The 20,281-nt window shown below is 47.2% G+C and overlaps 1 protein-coding gene across 1 annotated transcript in view; it reads right to left on the reverse strand.

The window, feature by feature from the left end:
- The window catches only part of ZC3H18 (zinc finger CCCH-type containing 18), an 80,607-nt gene extending 60,984 nt beyond the window's left edge, over nt 1–19,623 (reverse strand). Inside the window, exons 1-3 of the mRNA XM_073659712.1 lie at nt 19,436–19,623; nt 14,665–15,460; nt 4,603–4,687 (exon numbers count right to left, since the gene is read on the reverse strand). Of these exons, the coding sequence (XP_073515813.1) occupies nt 4,603–4,687; nt 14,665–15,447 (868 nt within the window). The 5' untranslated portion in view covers nt 15,448–15,460; nt 19,436–19,623. The remainder of the gene's footprint in view (nt 1–4,602; nt 4,688–14,664; nt 15,461–19,435) is intronic.
- Nucleotides 19,624–20,281: the final 658 nt, after the last annotated feature.

Below are 20,281 nucleotides of genomic sequence, written 5' to 3' on the forward strand. Positions count from 1 at the left end.
TCCCTCAGCGATGATCTTCCTGGGACGCTCGGCGAACACAAATAACGGCTGCAGCCAATCAGTGGCCTTTACAGTGATACAGGTGTAAGCCAGAGACTGTCTGCAGCGGTCATGTGGCACAGGACGGGACCCCCAGAGCGGCAGCCTTTCTTTTTGTGACATTTTTGCCTGTTCTGTCCATCTCTGGAGCAGACACTAATATTCACACTCATCCTTAAAGGGGTATTCCCATCTCCAAGATCCTATCCCAAGTTTTATTCTAGTATTTGGAAACAGTCAACAGGTGTGACGAGAGTCCGCCGCCCGGTCAGGGGATGTAAAGCGTCTGTAAGTGACTCAACTTCTTGTGTTAATTCAATATTCATCTGATTGGAGAAACAAGGAGCAAAAGTGACGTAACCCTAATATTCGGGATGAATCAGAAACCTGGTGTGACGTCACTGCCATTGTGCGTGAAGTGTCGGGTGAGTCAGGGCCGGTGTCACAAGCGCGTACATTACTCCCCGGCAGGACAGGATATTGCGCCACCGCACAGGTATGTCCAATAAACACCGGAGGCGGCACATTCACATCACACATCTCCCAAAAAATCAGAAATTGTAAAACATCCTCTAAAAATACACAAGAGACGGGGTGAAATCCAGGGAGGTGCCGCAGCGCCGCCCGCGTGGTGCAATCGGAAGCCATCATCATGGGTTAGGGTGACGTAAACGGGGGATTTCAGGAGCCAAGAAATAGGTAAAACTGGCTCAGAATGGCCTCATCTGCCCTCGTATCTTTTCAGGGGTCTCTCCGGCCGGAATAGCGGGCAGATCCCATCAACAAAAAGCAAGAAAGGCTCCAAAAGCCCAACCACACGCAGCTACAACGGCGCAGTGTGTACAGACAGTGTGCGACTGGTGGTCCTGAGACCACACGAAGGATCTGCAACGAACGTATCGGGCAGTCTCCGTACACCGCCTCATCACCGGACTAGTTTACTCCAATGTTTCGTATAGTAAAATCCGACTATATATCCAACTCGTTCCACGGCTTCTTAGCCATAAAACTTTTAGAAACTGTTAAAAGAGAAGTAAAAAGTTTACAAACAAGACGATTGTCGCCCATTTTATAGCAAACTCCCATCACTGTACTGCGGCTGATCAGATTCTGCCTCCCTCAGCGTCTCATTGGCTGCGGCAGTCATACTCGCCGCCGCCCTCGCTGCTGCCGCCACCACCGCCGTCCTCGCTGCTGCTGCCGCCGTCCTCGCTGCTGCCGTCGTCCTCGTTGCTGCCGTCGTCCTCGCTGCTGCCGCCGCTTCCGTCGTCCTCGCTGCTGCTGCCGCCGCCGCTTCCGTCGTCCTCGCTGCTGCTGCCGCCGCCGCTTCCGTCGTCCTCGCTGCAGCCGCCGCCGCTTCCGTCGTCCTCGCTGCAGCCGCCGCCGCTTCCGTCGTCCTCGCTGCTGCCGCCGCCGCTTCCGTCGTCCTCGCTGCTGCCGCCGCCGCTTCCGTCGTCCTCGCTGCTGCCGCCTCCGTCGTCCTCGCTGCTGCCGCCGCCTCCGTCGTCCTCGCTGCTGCCGCCTCCGTCGTCCTCGCTGCTGCCGCCGCCTCCGTCGTCCTCGCTGCTGCCGCCGCCTCCGTCGTCCTCGCTGCTGCCGCCGCCTCCGTCGTCCTCGCTGCTGCCGCCGCCTCCGTCGTCCTCGCTGCTGTTGCATCGGTCCTCGCTGCTGCTGCCGCCTCCGTCGTCCTCGCTGCTGCTGCCGCCGCCCTGCTCCGCTGTCTGTAATCACGGCTGGTTTTTCCCGCAGCTGTCACACAATGAGGCTCGTGGCCGACAGGTCACTAAAATCCCCAGAGGAGACGTCACCGGCCGTCATTCCTCACATTCCTCAGTCTTTTTACTTATTAAGAAACATTATAAACATCATCACACGTCTGCAGCGGAAAAACACGGCTCAGAGCTACAGAAAGTGACTGCACAGTCAGCGCCGGGGAGGAGTAATACTCTGCGCTGCTGTGGGAGCAGGCTCCTCCTACTTGGCATTATAACACTGCCCCAGTCACCTGCAGACCTGTCGTTACCAAGATCAGCATACACATTATCACTGCCCCCCACGACTAGCATACTCCTCCTCTTAAATACTCTGCACTGCTGGAGACCTTTGCTCTGCCCCCCACCTATTTATTGCGTTACCCTCCTCTCAAACTTCACAAGCTGACAGGTCCCTGCATCCCATAAGCACAGACAAAATATCTCCTGAAATACTCTGTGCTGCTGAATTCAACCTGGGGACTTCCAAAAAAAATTCTGCACACTCCACTCAAAATACTCTGTGCTGCTGATCGCCCTCTTTTTGTCGGAGGCAGACTGCAATTTGCTAATGGATGACGTCACCCAAACATGGAGGACAGCACCCCGTGTTATCCATGAGGTGACGCTGAGAACCCAAGCACTGCGCCTGTCATCAAGCTGAAACGGAAACACGTGGGTGTGGTAGGAGGAGGAGTCTGTCAGCAGCTCTCAGCCAATCAACAAGTCTAAAAGCTGCTGATTGGCTTAGAACGAGTGCTGCTGACTTCTGCCCACTATCCTTTCCAGCTGGATGCCAGTCACCGCATTCTCCAGCCAGGACTCTTAGCATTCATAACAAGAAAGAGTGGAATATCAGGAGCACCAAGGGGTGTAATTTAGGACACGTACTCATCCTTTTCCCGCAGCATTGCCGTCCTCGCAGCAGCAGTAAGGCGAGAGACACACAAGACCCTGCGGCAGCAGTAAGGCGAGAGACACACAAGACCCTGCGGCAGCAGTAAGGCGAGAGACACACAAGACCCTGCGGCAGCAGAAAGGCGAGAGACACACAAGACCCTGCGGCAGCAGTAAGACCAGAGACACACAAGACCCTGCGGCAGCAGTAAGACCAGAGACACACAAGACCCTGCGGCAGCAGTAAGACCAGAGACACACAAGACCCTGCGGCAGCAGTAAGGCGAGAGACACAAGACCCTGCGGCAGCAGTAAGGCGAGAGACACACAAGACCCTGCGGCAGCAGTAAGGCGAGAGACACACAAGACCCTGCAGCAGCAGTAAGGCGAGAGACACACAAGACCCTGCAGCAGCAGTAAGGCGAGAGACACACAAGACCCTGCAGCAGCAGTAAGACCAGAGACACACAAGACCCTGCGGCAGCAGTAAGACCAGAGACACACAAGACCCTGCGGCAGCAGTAAGGCGAGAGACACAAGACCCTGCAGCAGCAGTAAGGCGAGAGACACAAGACCCTGCGGCAGCAGTAAGGCGAGAGACACACAAGACCCTGCAGCAGCAGTAAGACCAGAGACACACAAGATCCTGCGGCAGCAGTAAGACCAGAGACACACAAGACCCTGCGGCAGCAGTAAGGCGAGAGACACACAAGACCCTGCGGCAGCAGTAAGGCGAGAGACACACAAGATCCTGCGGCAGCAGTAAGACCAGAGACACACAAGACCCTGCGGCAGCAGTAAGGCGAGAGACACACAAGACCCTGCAGCAGCAGTAAGGCGAGAGACACACAAGACCCTGCGGCAGCAGTAAGGCGAGAGACACACAAGATCCTGCGGCAGCAGTAAGACCAGAGACACACAAGACCCTGCGGCAGCAGTAAGACCAGAGACACACAAGACCCTGCAGCAGCAGTAAGGCGAGAGACACACAAGACCCTGCAGCAGCAGTAAGGCTAGAGACACACAAGACCCTGCGGCAGCAGTAAGGCGAGAGACACACAAGACCCTGCGGCAGCAGTAAGGCGAGAGACACACAAGACCCTGCAGCAGCAGTAAGGCGAGAGACACACAAGACCCTGCAGCAGCAGTAAGGCGAGAGACACACAAGACCCTGCAGCAGCAGTAAGGCGAGAGACACAAAAGACCCTGCAGCAGCAGTAAGGCGAGAGACACACAAGATCCTGCGGCAGCAGTAAGACCAGAGACACACAAGACCCTGCGGCAGCAGTAAGACCAGAGACACACAAGACCCTGCAGCAGCAGTAAGGCGAGAGACACACAAGACCCTGCAGCAGCAGTAAGGCGAGAGACACACAAGACCCTGCAGCAGCAGTAAGGCGAGAGACACACAAGACCCTGCAGCAGCAGTAAGGCGAGAGACACACAAGACCCTGCAGCAGCAGTAAGACCAGAGACACACAAGACCCTGCAGCAGCAGTAAGGCGAGAGACACACAAGACCCTGCAGCAGCAGTAAGGCGAGAGACACACAAGACCCTGCAGCAGCAGTAAGGCGAGAGACACACAAGACCCTGCAGCAGCAGTAAGGCGAGAGACACACAAGACCCTGCAGCAGCAGTAAGGCGAGAGACACACAAGACCCTGCAGCAGCAGTAAGGCGAGAGACACACAAGACCCTGCAGCAGCAGTAAGGCTAGAGACACACAAGACCCTGCGGCAGCAGTAAGACCAGAGACACACAAGACCCTGCGGCAGCAGTAAGGCGAGAGACACACAAGACCCTGCGGCAGCAGTAAGGCGAGACACACAAGATCCTATCTGCACTTGCACCTATTTTACGGCGCCCGGAGGCAGCGAGTTCTCGTCAGAGTTATGTCTGCCGGCCGGTTCTTTACCTTTCATGAAGAAGCGGCAGGTCAGCCGGGGCCGGGTTTTTCTGTCGTTCGGATCTTTCACTTCGCCTTCCTCCAGGTCGTCGTCCTGCGGTAAGAAAGGAATTGTGTGAAGGGTCTGGATATAAGAAAAAGGAGCAAAACCGCTCAGGACACCGATGAGGCGCTGTTCACACCAGGTATAGAAACCTGCCCAGTGTAAGCAAAACATACACTCTTTGGAGTGCGGAGGGCTAAGGAGGTGTCCAGGAATACTCCCATCATGCGCAAAAATAAGGAGTGAACATTGCCAGTACGGACCCAAAATGCATAGAATAGCATCTCCTGAAATACTCTGTTCTGCTGACGACCCTGCTCCATCCAGTAATTCACTCTCAGCCCTGTCCTAATTAATGAACAGGTAATTGCCCACCATCACCCGGATTACCAAACTCCTCTCCTGAAAATACTCTGTGCTGCTGTGAATTTTTAATCTGCCTAGTTAACAATCAGAATAAACCCGAGCAGGTGACATGTGATAAAGTGATGAAGCCTCGGGATGATTTACAGCAGTCTACCGTAAAGCACTTTCCACTGCTAGATCCCGCCGCTGCGATCTTTTCACGGTGACAATACTGACATCTGGTGGCACAAAAATAAACAGCGCAGTCAGTTTTTCTCTTGCAGAAATTGCGAAGTCTTTAGCGACCCCTGCTGTTTAAATTAAGTACTGAGCTACAAATAAAAAAAAAAAAAAATGCATGAAAATTTTGTTTTACATTATATATTAGAAAATAAAACTAAAAATGCAGACAGCAGCGCTTTCCATGCTGGATAATTCCGTAATATAGTTCACTGTATAACTTTTCTGTCTGCAGATATTAGGTCCCCTACTGATTCCCCTTGTGCCCAGAGAGCCGGCAGTGGGGGAGCTCTAGTTACACAGGGCGCAGCTGCCGGGGCACATATCTGACAGCAGGCTGGCACTAAATCGGCTACCGAGGACAACCAGTAAAATCCAGAGAGCAACTTTGTGCAAAAAAAATAAAATAATAGACAGATATCCGTGAGATATATACAGTAATTAGTGCTTTAAGTGTGTAGTTTATTGTACATGTATTAGACTAAAAAAAAAAATGGGAAAAAAAACCCAAAACCCTATTTTTGATAACCAGCCAAGGTAAAGCAGACAGCCGAGAGCTGATCTCATCAGGCTGGGAAGGTGCCTGGTTATTGGGACCTTCCCAGCCTAAAAATACAAACCATGAGCCAACCCCAGAATCGGTGGACGCCGTGGGATCGCCGTGGATTTCGTCGGAGCTGCGGGGTTTTTTATGGATCTAATAAATTGGTGAACGAGGGACTGTCTCTCTATTTAATTCTCTCTTTTTATGTCCTTCAGGTTGCCATTTGTGGACTACGTCGGATCCTTGGAGTAATTCGGACCAGCATGGCTTTTTTTTCTCTTTTTTTAAGTTAATAAATTGGTGAACCAGGGAGTCGGGGAAAGTGCCAGAATTGGAGCTTCTAACATGAACTCTAGGGCAGCTGCGAGCTGGTATTAATAGGCTGGGAAGGTGAGCTGGTATTAATAGGCTGGGAAGGTGAGCTGGTATTAATAGGCTGGGAAGGTGAGCTGGTATTAATAGGCTGGGAAGGTGAGCTGGTATTAATAGGCTGGGAAGGTGAGCTGGTATTAATAGGCTGGGAAGGTGAGCTGGTATTAATAGGCTGGGAAGGTGAGCTGGTATTAATAGGCTGGGAAGGTGAGCTGGTATTAATAGGCTGGGAAGGTGAGCTGGTATTAATAGGCTGGGAAGGTGAGCTGGTATTAATAGGCTGGGAAGGTGAGCTGGTATTAATAGGCTGGTAAGTGCCCAATAACCATGACCCTTCCCACCCTGATATCAGCCTGCACCTGTCTGCTTTACCTGTGCTGGTTATCAAAAATAAGGGGGACCCCACGTCGTTATTTTCAATTATTAGCTAAATACAAGAACAGTAAACTACGCATGCACGGCACTAATTATATATCCCGCGAATATCTATCTTATCATCTATCGATCTTTGCACTTCTTACACCTAAACACCTGTCATTTCTATTCTGCATCCAGTTCCGGTACGTGTCACACGGATGGTGCACGGTTGTCACACTTCATGTCATCCGTGTGCGGGACGCATTGACATCCGTGCTGCCGGACAAAAAAAAAAAACGGACATGTTTATGTATGGGTCACATGGACACACGGTCATGTGCGCAGCCCCATAGATTATAATGGGTGTGCCGGTGTAAGTGTGAAAACGGTCACCACACGTAGGGGGACACACTGACCTGTGAAGGGGGTCTTAAATGGTTTTGTAGAAGTTATCCTCCTTCCAAGCGATAGGTGATAAAGTATTGATCGTTGGAGGACGACTGATGGGACCCCCACAGATCCCGTGAACGGTGCTATGCAGAGCTCTGCCTGACCGGCGCGGAGGTGCGGCACTGCTAGTCCCTGCCTTATGGAGCTGCTGCTTTCCGCAGAGCCCCGTTCTCTGGATCTGTATTGGTCGGACCCCAGCAATCCTGTGGACAGAGTATGACTTTGTACAACTCTTTGAAGTCAAATATAAAGTTCACTACATACAGCGCTTTATGCTTCGTGGCGTTTTTAGGGTCGGCTGACTTCAAACCACGGCTACACCATAAAGTGTGATCGGTGGGTGTCCATCTTCCCCGGGACCAACTATCAGCACAAAGAGGCAGAAAAGCTTCTGTAAGTATCCTGACCCCTCCTGGATTCTCTGCATTCGTCCTTTACGTGGGACTGCCGTTTAGGACAAGTAAATACGGCTTAGCCGATGGTGTCTGGATGTACAATGAAGAGTCCACAGTGGGGTTTTCGGGGGGCTTGTACCTCGCCTGATCACACTTTTGATGACCGATCCTGAGGCAAAGCCATCAATATTATTTCTGGAAATAATCAATTTTATGCAATCATCTATTAATTTTGGTGATGAAGCTAAACCCTTAAAAAAAGGGGAATCCTATGCCTAGTGCAGGGTCTGAGGAGGAGCAGGACAGGGATTATCCCTTTGGTTCCTTCCCGGCCATCTCCTTCATACGTCCGTGTCTTCGGTATGTCTGGTGTCAATTTTTCACAAGTAGCGGAGACCCTTACACCCATTATAATCTATGGGGCTGTACACATTTCTGTATTTTTCCGGCAGAACGGATCACAAAGTGTGAAACCTACTGAAATAAAAATGACAGTTGTTTAGGTGTAAGATGTGCAAAGATACAGAAAGACGGATGATCGATACAAGTGCATCTCACTAAATTAGAATATCATCAAAAAGTCAATTTATTTCAGTTCTTCAATACAAAAAGTGACACTCATTATATAGAGTCATTACACACAGAGGGATCTATTATATAGAGTCATTACACGCAGAGGGATCTATTATATAGAGTCATTACACACAGAGGGATCTATTATATAGAGTCATTACACACAGAGGGATCTATTATATAGAGTCATTACACACAGAGGGATCTATTATACAGAGTCATTACACACAGAGGGATCTATTATATAGTCATTACACACAGAAGGATCTATTATAGAGTCATTACACACAGAGGGATCTATTCTATAGAGTCATTACACACAGAGGGATCTATTCTATAGAGTCATTACACGCAGAGGGATCTATTCTATAGAGTCATTACACGCAGAGGGATCTATTCTATAGAGTCATTACACACAGAGTGATCTATTATATAGAGTCATTACACACAGAGATCTATTATATAAAGTCATTACACACAGAGGGATCTATTATATAGAGTCATTACACACAGAGGGATCTATTATATAGAGTCATTACACACAGAGGGATCTATTATATAGAGTCATTACACACAGAGGGATCTATTATATAGAGTCATTACACACAGAGGGATCTATTATATAGAGTCATTACACACAGAGGGATCTATTATATAGAGTCATTACACACAGAGGGATCTATTATATAGAGTCATTACACACAGAGGGATCTATTATATAGAGTCATTACACACAGAGGGATCTATTATATAGAGTCATTACACACAGAGGGATCTATTATATAGAGTCATTACACACAGAGGGATCTATTATATAGAGTCATTACACACAGAGGGATCTATTATATAGAGTCATTACACACAGAGGGATCTATTATATAGAGTCATTACACACAGAGGGATCTATTATATAGAGTCATTACACACAGAGGGATCTATTATATAGAGTCATTACACGCAGAGGGATCTATTATATAGAGTCATTACACGCAGAGGGATCTATTATATAGAGTCATTACACGCAGAGGGATCTATTATATAGAGTCATTACACACAGAGGGATCTATTATATAGAGTCATTACACACAGAGGGATCTATTATATAGAGTCATTACAGACAGAGGGATCTATTATATAGAGTCATTACAGACAGAGGGATCTATTATATAGAGTCATTACAGACAGAGGGATCTATTATATAGAGTCATTACAGACAGAGGGATCTATTATATAGAGTCATTACAGACAGAGGGATCTATTATATAGAGTCATTACAGACAGAGGGATCTATTATATAGAGTCATTACACACAGAGGGATCTATTATATAGAGTCATTACAGACAGAGGGATCTATTATATAGAGTCATTACACACAGAGGGATCTATTATATAGAGTCATTACACACAGAGGGATCTATTATATAGAGTCATTACACGCAGAGGGATCTATTATATAGAGTCATTACACGCAGAGGGATCTATTATATAGAGTCATTACAGACAGAGGGATCTATTATATAGAGTCATTACACGCAGAGGGATCTATTATATAGAGTCATTACACGCAGAGGGATCTATTATATAGAGTCATTACACGCAGAGGGATCTATTATATAGAGTCATTACACACAGAGGGATCTATTATATAGAGTCATTACACACAGAGGGATCTATTATATAGAGTCATTACACACAGAGGGATCTATTATATAGAGTCATTACACACAGAGGGATCTATTATATAGAGTCATTACACGCAGAGGGATTTATTATATAGAGTCATTACACGCAGAGGGATCTATTATATAGAGTCATTACACGCAGAGGGATTTATTATATAGAGTCATTACACGCAGAGGGATCTATTATATAGAGTCATTACACGCAGAGGGATTTATTATATAGAGTCATTACACGCAGAGGGATCTATTATATAGAGTCATTACACGCAGAGGGATCTATTATATAGAGTCATTACACGCAGAGGGATCTATTATATAGAGTCATTACACACAGAGGGATCTATTATATAGTCATTACACACAGAGGGATCTATTATATAGTCATTACACGCAGAGGGATCTATTATACAGAGTCATTACACGCAGAGCGATCTATTATATAGAGTCATTACACGCAGAGGGATCTATTATACAGAGTCATTACACGCAGAGAGATCTATTATATAGAGTCATTACACGCAGAGGGATCTATTATATAGAGTCATTACACGCAGAGGGATCTATTATATAGAGTCATTACACGCAGAGGGATCTATTCTATAGAGTCATTACACGCAGAGGGATCTATTCTATAGAGTCATTACACGCAGAGGGATCTATTATATAGAGTCATTACACGCAGAGGGATCTATTATATAGAGTCATTACACGCAGAGGGATCTATTATATAGTCATTACACGCAGAGGGATCTATTATATAGAGTCATTACACGCAGAAGGATCTATTATATAGAGTCATTACACACAGAGTGATCTATTATATAGAGTCATTACACACAGAGTGATCTATTATATAGAGTCATTACACACAGAGGGATCTATTATACAGAGTCATTACACGCAGAGGGATCTATTATATAGTCATTACACACAGAAGGATCTATTATACAGAGTCATTACACGCAGAGGGATCTATTCTATAGAGTCATTACACACAGAGTGATCTATTATACAGAGTCATTACACGCAGAGGGATCTATTCTATAGAGTCATTACACACAGAGGGATCTATTATACAGAGTCATTACACGCAGAGGGATCTATTATAGAGTCATTACACACAGAGTGATCTATTCTATAGAGTCATTACACACAGAGGGATCTATTATACAGAGTCATTACACGCAGAGGGATCTATTATAGAGTCATTACACACAGAGTGATCTATTCTATAGAGTCATTACACACAGAGGGATCTATTATACAGAGTCATTACACGCAGAGGGATCTATTATAGAGTCATTACACACAAAGGGATCTATTATACAGAGTCATTACACGCAGAGGGATCTATTATATAGAGTCATTACACACAGAGGGATCTATTATATAAAGTCATTACACACAGAGGGATCTATTATATAGAGTCATTCCACACAGAGGGATCTATTATATAAAGTCATTCCACACAGAGGGATCTATTTCATGTGTATATTTCTGTTAATGTTGAGGATTATGGCTTACAGCCAATGAGAAAACAGAAGACATTATCTCAGTAAATTAGAATAATTAACAAAAAACACCTGCAATTGCTTCCTAAGCATTAAAAAGGACCCCTAGTCTGTTTCAGTAGGCTCCACAATCATGGGGAAGACTGCTGACGTGACAGATGTCCAGAAGGCAGTCACTGACACACTCCACAAGGTCCCAGAGTCTGGAGGAAGAGTGGAGAGGCCACAATCCAAGCTGCTGGAGGTCTAGTGTGAAGTCTCCACAATCAGTGATGGTTTGGGGGCCATGTCATCTGCTGGTGGAGGTCCACTGTGTTTTATCAACACCAAAGTCAGCGCCGCCGTCTACCAGGACATTTTACAGCACTTCATGCTTCCCTCTGCCGACAAGCTTTATGGAGATGGAAATGTCATTCTCCAGCAGGACTTGGCCCCTGTCCACACGGCCAAAAGTACCAATACCTGGTTTACACAACAGTATCACTGTGCTTGATTGTCAGCAAACTCGCCTGACCTTAACCCCATAGAGGATCTATTATAGAGAATCTATGGGGTATTGTCAAGAGGAAGATGAGAGACCCCAGACCCCACAATGCAGACGAGCTGAAGGCTGCTATCAAAGCCATCTGGGCTTCCATAACCCCTCAGCAGCCACAGGCTGATCGCCTCCATGCCACAGGCTGATCGCCTCCATGCCACAGGCTGATCGCCTCCATGCCACAGGCTGATCGCCTCCATGCCACAGGCTGATCGCCTCCATGCCACAGGCTGATCCCCTCCATGCCACAGGCTGATCCCCTCCATGCCACAGGCTGATCCCCTCCATGCCACAGGCTGATCCCCTCCATGCCACAGGCTGATCCCCTCCATGCCACAGGCTGATCCCCTCCATGCCACAGGCTGATCCCTCCATGCCACAGGCTGATCGCCTCCATGCCACATTGCCGCATTGATGCAGTAATTGATGCACAAGGAGCCGCGACCAAGTATTGAGGCATTTACTGAACAGACATTTCACATTTTAAAACCTTTTTTCAAGCTGTGGCTATAAAGTATTCTAATTTACTGAGATAATGACTTTAGTGTCTTCATTGGCTGTAAGCCATAATTATCAACATTAACAGAAATATACACTGAAATAGATCCCTCCGCGTGTAATGACTCTATAGAATAGATCCCTCCGCGTGTAATGACTCTATAGAATAGATCCCTCCGCGTGTAATGACTCTATAGAATAGATCCCTCCGCGTGTAATGACTCTATAGAATAGATCCCTCCGCGTGTAATGACTCTATATAATAGATCCCTCCGCGTGTAATGACTCTATATAATAGATCCCTCTGCGTGTAATGACTCTATATAATAGATCCCTCTGTGTGTAATGACTCTATATAATAGATCCCTCTGTGTGTAATGACTCTATATAATAGATCCCTCTGTGTGTAATGACTCTATATAATAGATCCCTCTGTGTGTAATGACTCTATATAATAGATCCCTCTGTGTGTAATGACTCTATATAATAGATCCCTCTGTGTGTAATGACTCTATATAATAGATCTCTCTGTGTGTAATGACTCTATATAATAGATCCCTCTGTGTGTAATGACTCTATATAATAGATCCCTCTGTGTGTAATGACTCTATATAATAGATCCCTCTGCGTGTAATGACTATATAATAGATCCCTCTGTGTGTAATGACTCTATATAATAGATCCCTCTGTGTGCAATGACTCTATATAATAGATCCCTCTGCGTGTAATGACTCTATATAATAGATCCCTCTGCGTGTAATGACTCTATATAATAGATCCCTCTGTGTATAATGACTATATAATATAGGAGTTTCACTTTTTGCATTGAAGAACTGAAATAAATTAACTTTTTGGTGATATTCTAATTTATTGAGATGCACCGATTGACAGACAGATGACAGACAGATGACAGACAGATGACAGACAGATGACAGACAGATGACAGACAGATGACAGACAGATGACAGACAGATGACAGACAGATGACAGACAGATGACAGACAGATGACAGACAGATGACAGACAGATGACAGACAGATGACAGACAGATGACAGACAGATGACAGACAGATGACAGACAGATGACAGACAGATGACAGACAGACTTGAGAAGCTTTAGAAACAGCAAAGGTTGCTTAGCCCAATGAGCTATTAAACCACAATGTTTCTATTTCTTTAAATGGAGTGCTGCTTTTTGTTTTTTTTTAGCTATCTGGAGGATTAGTAATTGCCTGGAAGATTTGCACAAATGTTAACTTTTTCCTGCTCGCTGGTGCTGCTTCTTTTTTTCTTTTTCTAGATAGATATAGGATAGATAGACAGATGTCCAGGATATATAATTAGTGTTGTGCGTGTGTAATTTACTGTACTTGTATTAACCTAATAAATAAATGAAAAAAAACAAAAAACGACATGGGCTCCCCTCCATTTTTGATAACCAGCCAAAGTAAAGCAGACAGTCGAAAGCGGATATCAGGCTGGGAAGGTCCATGGTTAATCTAATAAAATGGTGAACAAGGGACAGTCTCGTGTTTATTTCTCTTACGTTTTTCCGGGATACATTTCTGAACTACATCAGATTCGTTGGATTACCGTGGACATGCATGGGATTTTTTTTTTTTTTTTTTTAATTGGTGAACGAGGCATGGTGTGGGGGAAGTCTTTATTCAAATAAAAGTATTTTTTGTGTGTGTGTGTGTGTTTTTTTGGGGGATTACTGGGTTAGTATTGGGGGTATCTGATAGACATCTTTTCATTACTAACAGCAGGGCTTAATGGCAGGTGTGTTTTTTGACAAATCACAGCTCTCATCAACCATTACCCTGATGATTGCAACCGCAACAGGGCATTTGGGAAGAGCTGGGCAAAGCGTGAGAATTGGAGCATCTCTTGTGATGCTTCACTTCTAGGGTTGCTTTGGGCTGGTATTTTTAAGCTGGAAAGGGCCCAATAACAAGGGACCTTCCCAGCCTGATAATATCAGGAAACAGCTGTCTGCTTTACCTTGGCAGGTTATCAAAAATAAGGGGGATCCCATATCATTCTCCTATTTCATTCATTAGCTTAATACATCTAAAGTAAAGTACATCTCACGGACATCTATTTACCCCATATCTATCTCTATCTTTGCACATCTTTAACACCTAAACATCTGTCATTCCTATTCTGCACTCTATTCCAGTATGTGACGCACACGGACAACATCGGTACTGGTTTTTGCAGTATAGGAAAAATCAGTATGTGTGAAGGGCCCCTTACATGGAGTGTTCCTTAAAGTTTCCCACCAGTACCTAACGGGATATTCTCACCTCAGCCATTCAGCCACTTTTGCACTGGCCAGAAGTGATCAGGGCTATGGAAATAACAGGTTGGGGTGCAACGTTGTTGTAACTCTTTAGTAATCCGCGCCCCGACCTTCTAAGGCCCGGCACGTTCCCAGCACGAATGGCAGAGATGGAAATAACTGGGCTCTGGAAAAAAAAATCAAGAAATATGTGAGGTGTAACCCCCAAGACACTCACATCAATCTCCCCTTCATCGATCTCTCCGTCGTCCTCCTCCTTCTTCTTCTTGTCCTTCTGCTCCTCACCCTTCTGACTCTCATCCTTCTCGTCGAGCGGAGATCCTTCTTTCTCTTTCTCTTCTTCATCATCAGCCACAAGTTTCTCTTGGTCGTCTTCCTGGTTGGGTCCGGTCGGCTCTTCTGGGACCTCCTCGTCATAGTCCAGTTCGTGCTCATCCAGTTCTCGTGTCACAGAAGAAGCCTCATCGTGAAGGTCGTTGCCTCCTTTGTGGTCGTGATCGTCCTGAGAATGCGGACCGTCTCGGATGTGTTCGCTCTCGGAGCCCAGAGACTTGGTCTCACTCAAGTGATCCTCGTCGTCGGAGGGGAGAGGGGACCTCGAGGGATGGCTCTCGGGATCTTCTGGGCCATCTTGGTTCCTTTCTGTAATGTCTATGCTGCCTTTTTCCATTGGAGGGGAATCAGGGGAATCTTGGAGAAGCTCAGAGTTGGACCCAGACATGGCTTTATCCTCCTCCGGGAAAGACTTTGGCGAATTCTTATTGTTTGAGAAAGGGGAAGAGTATTCTCCGGAGCCTGAGAAAGGTTCAGACAAGTCATTGAGAGGGCTCGTATCTTCCATCGGGTCCCTGTGGCCGTCCTCATCCTCATCCTCCTCCTCTCGGTCCAGTTCATGGTCTGAAGACTGATCCCCGTCATCGTCTTCCTCTTCATCTGTCAGCTCAGGTAAGATTTCTTCAGGAGACAGCGGGTCCCGTTCAGGACTATCCGGGGAGGCCATTTATCCAATGTACCTGAAGGAAAAAAAAAAAAGGGAACCATAAAATAGAGGAAAGCAGCGTCCAGGATCCGGAAACGTCTCAGACATTGTATTATTACATTTAAGTCACCATTAACAAAATATCTGCTTGCTGTCAGTGAATAGAACAATTCCTGGTTATATGAAGCTGAAAAGTAGTTGGTCATAAAAAGTATCAGGGAAAGGAAAAAGGTTTGTGCGGCTTCTATCACAGAGGATTGTCCAGGCCGTGACAGCTGTAGCAAACCCTCAGCTGTGAGAAGTATTATGTCCTCAATGCTTCCATTCACGGCAGACGGCGCAAGGTCGATATTGAAGAGGCTGCAACACTAGCACTGCGCCCCCTACAGCCAGTCAGCACCGACCTGATACTGAAGGCCCATCCTAGGAAACATCCCTCTAAAACCTTCCTTCTCCCCGATCGTAACGGACATAAAAGAGTAAGAAGTGACTGCACAGGGTTTACTTGTTGTCTGCAACCAGTCATGGCCAAAAGTGTTTGCACTCTTGAAATTCAAGAAAATGAAGTATTTCTCTCACAATATTATAGCAATCACATGTTTTGTTCTACACAGGTTTAATTCCTTTGTCTGTACTGGAACACCACAAAAATACAGAGAGAGAAAAGTTGGACAGAATTTCATACAAAACCCCAAAAATGAGCCGGACAAAACTGTTGGAACCTTTCCAAAATTGGGGGTAAACAACTTGGTTTCAAGCATGTGATGCTCGTTCACACTCACCTGTGGCAAGTAACAGGGGTGGGAAATAGGAAAATCACACCTGAAACCAGATAAAAGGGGAGAAATTGACTCAATCTTTGCATTGTATCTGTGTGTGCCACACTAAGAATGGAGAACAGAAAGAGGAGAAGAGAACTGTCTGAGGACTTGAGAACCAAAAATGTTCAAAAATTACAACAATCTCAAGGTTACAAGTCCATCTCCAGAGATCTTGATGTTCCTTTGTCCACGGTGCACAACATAATCAAGAAGTTTATAACCCATGGGACTGTAGCTAATCTCCCTGGACGTGTACGGGAGAGAAAAATTGATGAAAGGTTGTAACGTCGGCTGGTCCGGATGGTGGATAAGCCCCAATCAAGGTCCAAGGAAATTCAAGCTGTCCTGCAGGTTCAGGGAGCATCAGTGTCAGCACGAACTATCCGTCCACTTGTGAATGAAATCAAACGTTATGGCAGGAGACCCAGGGGGACCCCACTGCTGACACAGAGAAAGCTAGACAGCAGTTTGCCAAAATGTACGTGACGTTAGTAAGCCAAAATCCTTCTGGGAAAGCGTCTTGTGGAAAGATGAGACCAAAATAGAGCTTTTTGGTAAAGCACATCATTCTACAGTTTACAGAAAATGGAATGAGGCCTACAAAGAAAAGAACACAATACCTACAGTCAGATATGGTGGAGGAAAATATGTTTTGTGGTTGTTTTGCTGCCTCTGGCACTAGATAACTTGACTGTGTACAAGGCATCATGAAATCTGAAGATTACCAAAGGATTTTGGGTGGCAGTGTAGTGCCCAGTCAGAAAGCTGGGTTTGTGTCCTAGGTCATGGGTCTTCCAGCAGGACAATGACCCCAAATATATTTCAAGAAGTTCCCATAAATGGATGGAAACAAAGTGCTGGAGAGTTCTGAAGTGGCAGCAAGGAGTACGGATCTAAATCCCATTGATCACCTGTGGAGAGATCTTACAATTACTGTTGGGAGAAGACGCCTTCACATATGAGACCTGGAGCAGATTGTAAGAGTCGTCTAAGATTCCAGCTGAGGAGGAAGAAGCGGATGGTTATAGGAAGCGACTGACTGCAGGTATTTATTACAAAGGCAGCAACCAAATGTTAAGTGGATGGTGCCAACAATTGTGTCTGGCCCAATTTTGAGGTTGTGTGTGAATTATGTCCAATTTGCCTTTTTTGCTCTGTATTTTTGTGTGTTGTTCTGATACACATAAAGGAAATAAACCTGTGTATAACAAAACGTGTGGAATTGTGATAATTGTCTGGGGGAAATACTTCATTTTATGGAACAAATTCAAGGGTGCCAACACTATTGGCCATGACTGGAGCTGAATACGGTGAGCTAAAGAAATACAACGATTGTAGCGGATGCACAGACATACGGGGGTCTCTGCCGATAGGTAATAGCCGCACTGATCCTGTGAACAGGACATAGAAGTGTAAGGTGGGGTGTCGCTGTAACGAGAGGACTTGTTTGCAGTATTTTCTATGCCGTGATGGATTAGAACATCCAGAGATCCGGCCGCCACTGCACCGATCAAGCAAAAAACAGGAATTTCTATTGTGAGATAATTGATCCCTGTGGGAAACGAATCCAAGGAAGCAGCAAAACCCCAGACGCACCAAGGCCCTGTGGTGAGGAGAACAGCGGGGAGGGGGGACAGGGCCAGACAGGGGGTCACAGCCCCGATATTAGCACCTGGGTGTATACATGTGTAGTGGAAGTGTGGCGGCTCATCTGCCAATCCAGCCAGTGGTGATGAACTGTAAGGAGCCCGGCACCCGTATGTGCAGCACAATCAGCGCGTGAGCAGGGGAGGCGGCACGCTGAGTGTCAGGGGTATACATCCTACATTCATCACCCACAGGGGCTGATATATCATCGCACTACCCCGCGCCCAAGGTTTATTGCACCAAACTCTTCTTTAAGCTGCGTCTATTCTGAAGTCCATTGTGTTTTTCTCGGTTCACCATTTGTGGTTGATTATTTGCAACTTTTTAAAAAGTCACCAAGTTTTTGTGCAAATGTTTCATCCTCCCCTCTGAGTGATTATTATTATTATTTTTTATTTTTTTGAATGGCAGGAATTTTTTGCTTAAATGTTAGAGGTCGATTGTGACGTTTTAACGGATCGCGACACTTTTTTGCTCTAAAATGGTGTAAAAAAAAAAAAGGTAAAAGACCGGGCAGGTCATTAATACCGAGGAGGACCCCAGACACTGGGCAGGTCATTAATACCGGGGGCCCCCCCCGACACCGGGCAGGTCATTAATACCAGGGGCCCCCCCGACACCGGGCAGGTCATTAATACCAGGGGGTACCCCAGACACCGGGCAGGTCATTAATACCAGGGCCCCCCCCCGACACTGGGCAGGTCATTAATACCGGGGGGGGTACCCCAGACACCGGGCAGGTCATTAATACCGAGGAGGACCCCAGACACTGGGCAGGTCATTAATACCGGGGGCCCCCCCGACACCGGGCAGGTCATTAATACCAGGGGCCCCCCCGACACCGGGCAGGTCATTAATACCAGGGGGTACCCCAGACACCGGGCAGGTCATTAATACCAGGGCCCCCCCCCCGACACTGGGCAGGTCATTAATACCAGGGGGGTACCCCAGACACCGGGCAGGTCATTAATACCAGGGGGGTACCCCAGACACCGGGCAGGTCATTAATACCAGGGGGGTACCCCAGACACCGGGCAGGTCATTAATACCAAGGAGGACCCCAGACACCGGGCAGGTCATTAATACCAGGGGCCCCCCGACACCGGGCAGGTCATTAATACCAAGGAGGACCCCAGACACCGGGCAGGTCATTAATACCAGGGGCCCCCCGACACCGGGCAGGTCATTAATACCGAGGAGGACCCCAATCACTGGGCAGGTCATTAATACCAGGGGGGACCCCAGACACTGGGCAGGTCATTAATACCGAGGAGGACCCCAGACACCGGGCAGGTCATTAATACCAGGGGGCCCCCCCCGACACCGGGCAGGTCATTAATACCAGGGGGGACCTCGACACCGGGCAGGTCATTAATATCAGGGGGGGGGGGGGGCATTGCTGAGGCTGAGAACAGCTGAGGAGGACAAGATGAGGGGTCTCCAGCAAGAAGAGCCCCGGACTGTGGCAGCGGCCATAACAGGAGCGCCGTGTACGGGCCGGCACACAGCACGCCGCCTCCGGCTGCTCACATCCCGCTTACCTGAGGCCGGAGGGCCGGGGACGGCGCCGGACTCCTCGCTCACACACAGGCGACAACGAGTGACGGGATCCCGCTCCTGCTGCAGGCGGCCTCGCTGACGTCATCCACCGGCGCCGTCTACTCACTGAAGTCATCCACAGGCGCCGTCTGCTCGCTGCTCTCGATAACCAGTGCCGTGCAGGGACATGTGACGTCACCACCATACGTCACTAGCATGGCGGCTGTAGGAGAGGGAGGGCGATGAGGCCGGAAATCCCCCCAGTACTGGAGCTCAGCTGTCTCTCCAAGACCCCCAGACAGAAGACCCCCGGAGACTCAGAGAGAGGGTCTACAGGCCATGTGCTGGGAGGGTAGAACAGTGCTGGCACTATTAGGCCCAGCATCTCCCGCACTACTAGTCCCGGCATCTCCCGCACTACTAGTCCCGGCATCTCCCGCACTACTAGTCCCAGTATTCCCAGCACTACTAGTCCTAGCACTACTAATTTCAGAATCTTCTGCACTACTAGTCCCAGCACTACTTGTCCCATTATTCCCAGCACTACTAATCCCAGCACTACTAGTTCCAACACTACTAGGCCCAGCACTACAAGTTCCAGTATTCCCAGCACTGCTAGTCCCAGTATTCCCAGCACTACTACAACCCCTGGCAAAAATTCTGGAATCACCGGGCTCGGAGGATGTTCATTCAGTTGTTTAATGTTGTTGAAAAAAAGCAGATCACAGACATGGCACAAAACTAAAGTCATTTCAAATGGCAACTTTAGGGCTTTAATAAACACTAAAATAAATCAAGATAAAAAATGTGGTACTCAGTAAGGGTAATTTTTTTCAGACCAAGCAGAG

Source organism: Phyllobates terribilis, unplaced genomic scaffold, assembly GCF_046119375.1.
Source record: "Phyllobates terribilis strain yellow unplaced genomic scaffold, ASM4611937v1 Scaffold_14__1_contigs__length_39327217, whole genome shotgun sequence".
Taxonomy (NCBI): domain Eukaryota; kingdom Metazoa; phylum Chordata; class Amphibia; order Anura; family Dendrobatidae; genus Phyllobates; species Phyllobates terribilis.